The sequence below is a fragment of the Vicugna pacos genome, chromosome 5, assembly GCF_048564905.1.
Source record: "Vicugna pacos chromosome 5, VicPac4, whole genome shotgun sequence".
Classification (NCBI taxonomy): domain Eukaryota; kingdom Metazoa; phylum Chordata; class Mammalia; order Artiodactyla; family Camelidae; genus Vicugna; species Vicugna pacos.
Window position 1 is genome coordinate 94,302,406 of NC_132991.1, and position 10,607 is coordinate 94,313,012.

The 10,607-nt window shown below is 56.3% G+C and overlaps 1 protein-coding gene across 2 annotated transcripts; it reads right to left on the minus strand.

Annotated features, from left to right (window-relative positions):
- Positions 1-8,249: 8,249 nt before the first annotated feature.
- On the minus strand, positions 8,250-10,347 carry HES6 (hes family bHLH transcription factor 6). 2 transcript variants are annotated; one of them, XM_072961954.1, is made up of 4 exons: positions 10,171-10,347; positions 10,008-10,094; positions 9,826-9,907; positions 8,250-9,613 (listed from the first exon to the last, which is right to left on the minus strand). In XM_072961954.1, exons 1-4 carry the CDS (start codon positions 10,249-10,251, stop codon positions 9,213-9,215), a joined length of 651 nt encoding a protein of 216 aa, XP_072818055.1. In that variant the 5' UTR covers positions 10,252-10,347; the 3' UTR covers positions 8,250-9,212. The 2 variants fall into 2 exon arrangements, with proteins under 2 accessions (XP_072818055.1, XP_072818056.1); XM_072961955.1 differs by having other exon boundaries at positions 9,342-9,613; positions 9,866-9,907.
- Between the last annotated feature and the right edge of the window lie 260 nt (positions 10,348-10,607).

Genomic DNA, 10,607 nt, shown 5'->3' on the forward strand with positions numbered 1-10,607 from the left:
AGGCAAAGCCAGAGGACAAGAAGCCAAGAGCTCGGACCTGCAGGACTCCTGGATGAGGAACAGCTGGCAGCCAGGCTCCTCTGAGAGGCCCAGGGTGTGCAAGGAGCTCCCCGCAGCCCCTGTGAGAAAACTAGAGCCTGGGCTGACAGCCTGGAGCCACCCCCTTACGTGTCCCCTGGGCCGCTTCCTGGGAGAGGTCCGCTCCTCCCTCCCGGTTGCCCCAGCATCCCCAGCTGAGCCCGTGGGCCTTTACTGAACACCCGTCCGCTGTGCTGGTCCTCAGCTGTGTCGACTGGGTTGCCCCTTTTTAACTAACAGGGTCAAGACCAGCAGGGGCTGTCTGTGGGCAGCAGAGGAAGAAACAGAGGAAGGGGAGCTGGCCTCCCACCCTGGCCCGCCTCCCCTCTGTCAGCCTGCCTCCCTGAGGACTCACCTGGGCACAGCCGGCGCTTCCTCGCCCTGCAGCTAGCAGCTCTCTGGACAGGAAGAATACGGAGCCCAGCTCCCGCCTGGGAGGTGAGGCGCTCAGAGCCTGCAGGGGAGGGACAGGGAGGAAGGGTCACCTGCCCTGCGGGAGCTGGACTGTCCCTATTCCACACGCACTGCCGGGAGGTTGGGGGGAAGCGGAAGGGAGAAGAGGTGAGGAAAAGACAGACAGAGGGAGGCAGAGAGAGGGGCAGAGACAGAGAGGGGAACTGAGGAAGGGGAGAGATGAGTGAGCCAGCAGGGGAGGGAACGAGGCGGGGACAAAAAGGGATTCGAACCAACACCAGACGCTGAGAAGGGCTTTGCTCACACTGCCCCACCTCATGCTCTAAACAAGGCTGGTCCTGCTATCTTGTCCATTTTACAGATGGAGAGACAAAGGTGTGCAGGTAACAGAGACGGGAGAGAGGAAGTGGGTGGGAGGAGGCAAAAGGAGAGAGAAAATAGAAGAGGCAGGAAAAGAGAAGGGACAGAAATTGCCTCTTCAAGGATGGAGACACACACACACGTGGCCTGGAAGACACTAGGAAACGTGGCGGAACGGGGTAGCAGCGCCAGGCCCCGGGGACTTCGAAGTGGATGCTTTCAGAACTTAAGGACCATACTCTCCTAGCACCACTTCAGCTGTTCCGGAGCCCAGAGGAGCAGAAGCAAGGCTCCCATCTCTCCATAAAGGCAGCAAACACGGGCACACAAGCCAGACAGCACATGGAAGAAAACTACACAACAGTGTCTCTCAGGAATTTTGATGCAAAAATTCTACACAACATTTTGGAAAAGGCAAAACTATGGAGATAGAAAAAAGATCAGGGATTGTCAGGGCTGCAGGGAGGGAGGAATGGGAGAGCACAGAGGGTTTTTAAGGTGGTGAAACCATTGCGTATGAGCTAGTGAAGGACACTTGTTATAGAGTTGTCCAAGTCCACAGAACACACAACAAACACCAAGAGTGAACCTTAATGTAAACTATAAACCCTGGGCGACGACGACTCTCAGTGCAGGCTCACTGACTGCAGCAAAGGCCCCACCCTGGCCGGGGGTGTTGATGCCATGGGAGGCTGTGCAGCTGCGCCCGTGTTTGGACGGGGCCGGGGTGGCGGGATGGATGGGAAATGTCAGTGCCTTCTTCTCAGTTTTGCTGTGAACCTAAAACTGCTCTAAAAAAACCCCTATTACTAAAAATCCTACACAACATGACAGACAAACCAAATTCAGCAGGACCTTGACCCCACCATGACCATTGGGGTTCATAACAAAAATACAAGCATGGCTCATTATTGAGAAATCCCAGTCACAAACTATCTCATGTTGATAGGCCAAAGGACAAACCTGTAATTACTCAAAAGCTGCCACAGGGCACCCCCCAAATTTAATCTCTTTCCCTAAAAAAAGTTTTAGTAGTAGTAAATCAGTGACCTAGGAATGCATGCTACTAATGAGAGTGTGGAAAACCGCCACCCTCATCTGCTGAAGGTGGAAGTATAAAGCAAGACAATTTTTTAGGGCATCAATCTGATGTCATTTACAGATTCTTCAATAACATGCCATTTTCCCACCATTTTAATTCTAGAAATTCACGTGGTGTCTTAATATAGCACACGGGATGCTGGCTCGTTATTGACCTCAGCAAAGCCCTGGACGCCCTCTCTCCGTGCTTTCTGCATGCCGGGGCGGGGAGTGAGGGGACACCCTGTAGGGTGAGATGCATGAGGAGGGTCTGCGTGTACTGACGTGGTGCGCGGGCAGCACCCATCAGGGAGGGGCTTTTCTTCATCACCACTGTCCCTGGTGCCTGAGACAGTGCTTGGTGCGCGGCAGGTACACGATCTATACTGCTGAATAAGCAATTCTATTGTTGGGTTAAAAAAAAAAACCCTGCAGAATGGTATGTACAAAATGATCCTATCTGCAGAAAAAGAAAGACATTTACCTACATAGATTCGCTTCTAAGTGCATGGAAAGCACCACAGCCGACACCCAAAAAATTGTCAACTGTGGAGACTCCCGGAGAGAGGGATGAAGGTGTGGAGCAAGCGAGGGGAAGACCTGGACCTTCCACTGCAGGTCTTCTGTGATGCCTGGCTTTTCCTGGGAGTGTGTGTTCCTTTTTTAACCAAAATCTAGTTTAAGAAAAGGTTACTTAACCTATCCAAGCCTCAGTTTCCTCATTTGTGGCGTTGAAGGAAGAGGCAAGATCACATGACTAGAGGGTTTTACATGCGGTCCTTTGGTACCTGGTACATGTCAACAAACACAGAAAACACAATACTTTTTAAGAGACTCCAGGGACCGAGGTGCAGTCCTTGAACAGGCCCCGCGTAGTCCTCCCTCCAGGCCTGTGCACTTAGTCCTCTACCTGGAACACTCCCTCCCAGGAGAGCGGCTTGCTTGGTCCCTCAGCTGTTCTCTGCTCAAAGAAAACCTACCGGACAAGTCATCTCCATAAACAACTTACTTAAGCCTGCACCCTGCTTCCGCACCACCACTCCCTGTCCCCTTGACCTGATTCTCCTTTCTTCAGGGCACGTCAATACCGTCTGCCACTGCATATATTTATTGTCTGTTCCCCTCATTACAGTAAAAGCTTGAGAAGAAACTATCTCCAGCAACTAGAATAGTGCACGACAAAGAGCAAGCATGCAATAAATGTTGTAGAATGAGTGAATGAATGAACATTGTCTGAAATACAGCATCTGAGAGAGGCAAGAGAGAAACCTTGGACGTTGTGTAGAACCAGGGGTGACCAGGAAATGCTTTCCACAGAAGGTGGCATCTCAGCCGACCTTGATGGCGAGCAGAGAGGAGAGCAGTGAGCCCGCAGTGCAGGGGGACAAACACTCGGCAAGGGGATGGGAACAGGAGAGGCGCTCAGAGGCGAAGCTCTGAAGTTCTGAGCTGACCCACAGGACTTATGGGCCTACCACACCTGCTAATCTGCAGTGTCCGGCTTTTGGAGGACGTAAGTTCAGGAGATAATACTAGATGTAGAGAATTTTCTTAATGACCACTGTCATTCTCCAGGTGAGTGATGAGAACCTGAACTAAGAATGTAGCAGCAGGGACAAAGGGAAAGGGACATGGTGTAAGCTGTAAACCCATTCCCTCATTCCTTCATTCCGCCTGTTAAAGAGGTGGAAATGACAGCCCCTGGACCTGCCTGCAGGACGGGGCTGAAGGGGAAGGGGGTGTCTCCGTGTCAAGTCTCTGCCCTGAGACGCTGACAATGGCCGCGCTGCTCTCGGATTCAGAACAGGAAAGGAGGTACAGGCTTTGCAGGAAAGCTAAGTTAAGCTTTGAGTTTGCTGCATGTGAAGACCCCGTGGCGTATCTGAGAGGCGACAACCAGGGTCATTTGGATAAACGCAACTAGTGCCCCAGAGAGGACTGGTGGGCTGGAGGTCCTTTTGGAGTCAGGGACGCGGTGGGCGAAGCCATGGAGGTCATCTAGGCTGTAGTGTAGAGGAAGAAGTCTAAGGAAAGAAATGTGGGACACAGCAATATTTCTACGGTGGGCTGAGGAGAGGAGCCCTGTCTAGAATCTAGAAGGAAAGGTTGAAGAGGAAGCAAGAAAACTAGACAGGGAACAGCATTTTAAGAAGCACAAAATTACTGACAGTGTCAGATGCTGTAGCACTTAGGTAAGATGAAACCTAAAGGGTCTACCTGGCATTGGGACTTCATCGGAGACAAGCTTTCAGGAGGATGGTGGGAAACAGAGGGCCATACTGAAATCTCATGATGAACAAGTAGATGAGGAGATGAAGAATGGAGACTATTCTCGAGAAACTTGACTGTGAAGCAACGGGAGGACAATGACTAGGAGACCCCAAAGAGGTCTCAACAAGGTTCCTGGGGCAGGGTGGACAGGAGGCAGGAGCTTAAGGTTTGGCAGCTCGTTCAGCTGTCAGGGCTGACAAAGCCCATGGTACGGGTACTGCCTTAGGTGTCTAAGGTGCCCACGAGATATTCCCAGGCCGAGGTGGGGCGGGATCTGGAGGGGAGAAGAAGATGGACGGCGGAGGGCCAGCATGCCAATAGCTGGGAACGGAACAGCAACAGCCGGAGTGCACAGCCTTCAGGGAGGGCAATTTTCTACATGAGGGTGTTGGAGCAAAACTCTGGGGAGCTCTCGTGCGGGCCCAGAAGGTAATAGGTCATGGGTTTAACCTTATCCCTCCTCCCTTCAGACCCATTAAAATCGAAGGACTGTCTTTAACAACCTGATAAGCTCCGGGCTTCTCTGGCTACTCTCTACCGAGTGCAGACTTGGTCACCCTCTGGGCAGTCTGTGGTGGCCTATGGCTCTCTGCAGGCTCTTGAGCGTCTTAAGAGAAGGCAAGTTCTACGACAGCAAGGGTCTGGTCAGTCTCGTCTCTGTGCTCCCAGCACAGAACAGGTGCTCAACGCGTTTGTAGAGTGAATGCCGAGCAAAGCCCAGGCATGCTCTCCCGAACGGTCAGTGAGGTCAGCAAGGCTCGTGTTCCCTCCTGGAGAAACAACTTCCATTCCACAGCCTGAAACGACCCCCTCCTTCCTCGACGCCAGTCACTGTTGGCTTTGGCTGTGCTTTCGAACCGTCGGGGGAGCGTCTAGTCTCCCCGACGTCCAGGCTTCCTGGTGACCCGAAGTGGTCAGCGGCCCTACCCCGCCCGGCCGGCCGGGGAGCGCTCTAGCCTTCGCTTCCACACGGAAGGCGGGCGCCCCAGCGGCGGAGGGCCCAAGCGCCTTCCTCGCTTCCTCTCCCGCTCCCAGGGACGTCGGAGGGACCGCAGCCCGGCCTCGGCCGGCCGCAGAGCCGCTCAACCGACGGCGCGTGGCCCAGGGAGCCGTTGGACTCCGCTGGGTTCCCTCGGGCTCGGGCGGGGCCTTCGGGCCGGGGAGGCCTCTGGGAAAGGAAGCTCAAAGGACGGGGACTACACTTCCCAGGACTCACCGCGGCTCTCCTTTGGCCGGGGCGAGGGCGTGGCCAAGGCCTTGGCAACTTCCAGCGCTCCGAGAGCCTCCGAGCGCCTCCGGGCGTCTGTGGGTGCTTCCCGAATGCCTCCGAGGATCTCTGAGCGTCTCCAGCGCCCGAGCGCAGGGCGCCTCCAAACGCCTTTCGGGGGAGAATCAGTTGTGCTTTGCCTGTCGTTTGTGATGCCCATCTCACTTCTAAATGAAGACACTGAGCAGACAGAAGGCTCTAGGGAGGCCAACAAGGATGGAGGTGGGCAAATTTAGCTCGAGGGCACGTGGATGTAACAAGCCAAATGGACCAAATGGGGTTACTGGGCAGGGGTGACAGGAAAGGGGCGAGCCCAGAGCCTGCCCACATTAGGAGGTTGGCAGGAGAGGAGCATCTAGCAAGAGACTGAAGACAGTCAGTAAGGTAGGACAACCCGGAAAGTGGGCATTCTTGAGGTTGAGGGGGAGGGCATTCCAGGAGGGAGACTGATAACCCCCGAGGAGTGCTTCACTGGAAGGTTGAGTAAATCAAAACAGAGACACAGTCACTGGATTTGGAGGCATGGACGTCACTGGAGATCTTGACAAGGGCAGTTTCAGTGCAGGGCGGGGACAATAGCCAGACTGGAGAGAAGGAAGGGGACGGAAAGGTGCAGGAGTGGAGACAATAAGTACAGACCATGCCTTCAGGTAATTTTGCTTTAAAGCAGAGAAAGGCAGAGGCTGTTAGGTACGTCGGGCCCAGGGAGATTTTCTCTCTCCTCTTTTCAGATGGAGATATTACAGCTTGTTTGTAGGTCGGTGAGAATGATCCAGAAGGGAGGAGAGATTAATGATATGGTGTAGAGAGCAAGGTCAGCAAGCAAGTCAGAGGGTACGGAACGCCGTGCCCACGTGGAGTCTGGCACCACTGCGTTGCCATGGAAGGCAGAATGCCTGGGCAGAGGCACAGGTGTGGTTGGCAGAGTGATGGCCCCCCGAAGATGGCCCTGCCCTCATTTCCACAACCTGAGACTATGTTACCTTACATGGCAAAAGAGGCTTTGCAAATCTCATTGAGGCTTAAGGACCTTGAGGTAGGGAGATTATCCTGGATTATCCAGGTGGCCTCAGAGTAATCACAAGGGTCCTTAAAAGTAGAAAGAAGAGGGAGGCAGAAGAGGAGGATCAGAAGGAGATGTGAGTATGGAAAGGAAGGTCAGATGGATGCAACATTGCTTACTTTGAAGATGGAGGCAGGGTACCACCAGCCAAGGAATGTGGGGGACCTCCGTAGTGGGAAATAGAAAAGAAATACATTCACCCTCAAGCCCCCAGAAAGGAACGCATCTGTGCCTTGGCTTGAGCCCAGCAAATCATGTCAGACATTTAATTTACGGAACTGCAAGATAATACATTTGTGTTGCTTTGAGACACCGAGTTTGTAGCAATTTTTGGCATTCAGAGAAGACTAATACAGTGGGCCTGGGATTTGAAGTGCGAAGGAGGCAATTCTCAGGCAGTGATGAAGCGAGGCTATCAAATGCCTAGAGGAAGGTTTGCGAGGATGCCTAGGGAATTTCGGAGAGAGGAGGTGGTGTGAGGTAGTTGTTTGCAGGCAGGAAACTTGTGGTCCCAGGCTGCACCACAGGCAAAAGCAGCTCTCCCCCCATGGAGGCAGACAGTGGTCTCTATTCTGGGAGCCATTTACATTTGTGAGAAAGAAGAGAGGCTGCTCTGAGGGGTTCTGGAGAAGCTGGCTCATAGGTGGGAGGGGGCACCGGACCAGAGCTTAGGGTTAGTGGCTTCTGACCGAGGGAGGGTCCCGGACCCAGCAACATCTGTCCCCCCAGGTCAGCCTCCTGCAACTCAAAATCCTGTGTCCTGGGTTCCACTTGGCCCCTTTCTAGGGCCTCTGGGAGGATGTGACACGTGTGGATATGAGAGGAACAAGTGGGTCTTTCTGACAGGTCAGTGAGCAAGTCAGAGGGTCTGGAACCTCTGGCTGATGCTCCCCACCTGGCAGCAGAGCTCATCGCAGTGGCCTTGAAGTGCTGCTGGGAGCCACACGGGACAGAGGTCTTACAGGTGGGTGCCCTCCATCTGCGTCCCTGTGGACACATCCTACATCAATCTGTCTGGGGCAATTAAAATAATCCCAGGAAACGTCTCCATCCCTCTTGAGCTCCCCTTTATGGGCCTGTCTCTCCCACCCCAATTCCTCAATAACTCATCCCCAGTGGCTAAAATTAAGCTGCATCAGGTTGCAGCCCGGTCGGTGAGGTCTAAGACTGAATCACAGGGGAGCCAGGGGGAAGTACCCCTGGTGACCAGGACCTGCCTGGGTGGCTTTTGTAAAAGGGCTCCTGGGAGAGATGTTGTTCCTGCAGAGGCACCCACTGGAGAGGAGACCCAGGTGTCAACCCTCAATTGTCACACCTTGACCTGGCCTGGGCACTGCAACCCAAAGTGAGAACCAGAACAAGCTGCATGGGGTCCTGGAACAGGAGATGTGGGGCTGGCTCTCCGTGGCAGCGACTGCTGTCACCTGGCCACATGCTGTCATCTGCAGGCCCTGACCCAGCCTAGAAGGGCAGTCTCCCTATATCCCAGCTGCCCATCCTGTCACCCTCCTTCCAGGGTTTCTGACCTCCTGGGCCCACTCTGCCCTCAAGTCCAGGCTGCCTGGGCCATGAATTGGGTGGGCTCCATGTCCCTGAGGTCCTTGGCAATGGGGAAGCTCCCTCTTCAGTCAAGAAAAGTGATGACCTAAGTAGACCGACATCTGCCTTGCACTCATGGCCCCCTAAAACATATTTTTGAAAGAAACTTCCAAACCATATGGCTAGCAATCAGGCATTAGTTTTATTTCCTGAAGCTCATGAACAAGAGAATGGTCCAGGGACAGGCCATTTCCCTATTGCTTGGTTACTTGGGAGACAGACTCCATCCAGTGGTATCCATCTCCAGGATGCACACAATTCCTAGGGAGAGCAGGCTGAGCCCGAGGATCTGAAGGGCAAACCCATCTGGAGCCACCTGGCAATAGGTGGAACCACTGTTCCCCATGAGATGTGCCATGGGGTATCCCGTCTCCACTGCCATAACACTACTCACTCTGCGGACATAGAGTGGCAAGTTTTAAAAAACACTCACAGCACTACATACAGGAAAAAATGTGCTTGTTTTAGTATTTATGCACAGCATTCGGCAAAACTTCAGAAGGGTGGCTAACTCTCCAAAATCCTTTAACAGAATTGGAACATCTGACGGCTATGTAATACACAAACTCAAGTGTGTTAACCGCAAGACGTACAGAGAGCCTTGCTTCTGCAGCCAAGGCTGCAGAAAGCCTCCCCTGAGTCCTGGCCAAAGGGCAAGTTGGCGCTTCTGCTCAGGCCAGGGCTGCCAGGGCCTGAGGTGTCCTTCTGCCTGACACTAGTGCCCAGCACGGAGGAGAGGCTCAGCACCACTGTCACCTCTGCCCCTACACCCACACAGTGCCTGAGAAGTGTGGCACGGGTGAACCCCAGAAAGCCTGGTAGCCCTGTGTGATTCTTCCTCCTGCCTGGAGCTCCCTCCACCTCCCAGGGAGTTGTGGGCGGTGGGATGTCCATAAAAATTACTCCCTTAAGAAGAAGGGCTAGGGGCCTTGCTGGGCTGATTATCTGGAACTGCCCTGCAAACCATACACTGGAGGAGGGCGGGAGAACTGGGAGACATCCAGGACTCTGCCCTGCCACATCTGGACGCCAGGCAGGAGGGAACAGAGCAAGGGAAGGGCGACCCCAGGCTGGCGTTGGTCACCAAGGCCTCCAGACACTGTGGGCTATGCGGGCAGCAGTCAGGCTGCCCAAGGCTGCGGTCACCAAGTCCGGCCCCTCGGAAGGGGCCTCCTCGAGGTCGGAGGACTGGTCGTCCCCTGAGCCCCGGGGGCTAGGCAGCGGGGACCCCAAGGCGCCTCCTACTGGCCAGTTGCTCCGCGCATGGGCTCCCGGCGTCCCGGACAGGGCGTCCCCCAACAGATCCCGGAAGCTGCTGCCCTCGCGTAGTGGCATGGACTCAAGCAGGTGGTTCAAGAGCTCGGCAGCGACGGTGGCGTCGATTGCCTGGCATGTGGACACGAACGTATGCACCTCGTGCATGCACTGGATGTAGCCGGCGGCGAAGCGCTCGCTCGCTTCCGCTTGCAGCTGTTCGCGCTCTGCGCTCAGGGGTGAAAGGGGAGAGAGCCGCGCCCAGCCCGGTGAGCGGCGACTGCCATGACCCGGTCCGCCAGGCCCGCGGGGACGAGGCTCACCCAGGAGACGCGCGGGGAGCGCCCCGGCCCGGGCGGGGAAGTCATCGGTCCCGGGCAGGTCCAGGCCTGGCGAACGCAACCCCGCGACCCCGCCCGCGCGCCCCGCCGCCACTCACCGCGCGCCCGGCCCCGCAGCGCGCCCTGCACGCGCCGCACCGTCAGCTCCAGCACCTCGGCGTTCTCCAGCTTGGCCTGCACCTGCGCCGGCGGGAGCGCCCGGTGGGGAGGAGGGGAGATGAGGCAAGACCCAACCGGAACCCCTGCCCGCCCGCAGCTCCTGGGCGCCCTCCCACCTCACCTCGGCTCCCGCCAACAGCAGCCGCAGCTCCTGCAGGCTCTCGTTGATCCGCGCGCGCCGTTTCTTCTCCACCAGGGGCTTCCGCGCCTGCGGGAAGCGAGCAACTGAGCCCCCGCGCTGCGCGGCCCCAGCCCATCCGCCCACCCGCGGCTACAGCCAGCACCTTGCGGTTGCCCCGCGCCTCACAGCCGTCCTCAGCCTCCCGGCCCGCACGGGCCCGGCTGGGCGCCAGGAGCGGAGCCATCACCCGCACCTCCCCGAGCGCGGTGAGCGCAAGAAGCGCCCGCGCCCCTCACAGCGCAGCGGCCCCCAGCCTCCGGCCACCCGCCCGCGCGTCTTACGCCGCTTCCCTAAGCCGGCAGAGCGCCCGCCCCTTTTATGGAGACTTATTTGCATCTCAACGCGCCGATTGGCCGTGCGGGCCAATGGAAGCCGCCCGCTTTGTCTGGCCCCGCCGCCGGGGTCGGCCGGCAGCTGGCGGGGCGTGGCCTGCTGGCGGTGGGAGGAGGACAGCCCCGCCTCCGCGCGACCCCGCTTTGGGGAGCACCCGAAGGGGCGATGTCCCGGAGAGCTGTGGCCCGGGGTGCATTTGTTTCTCTT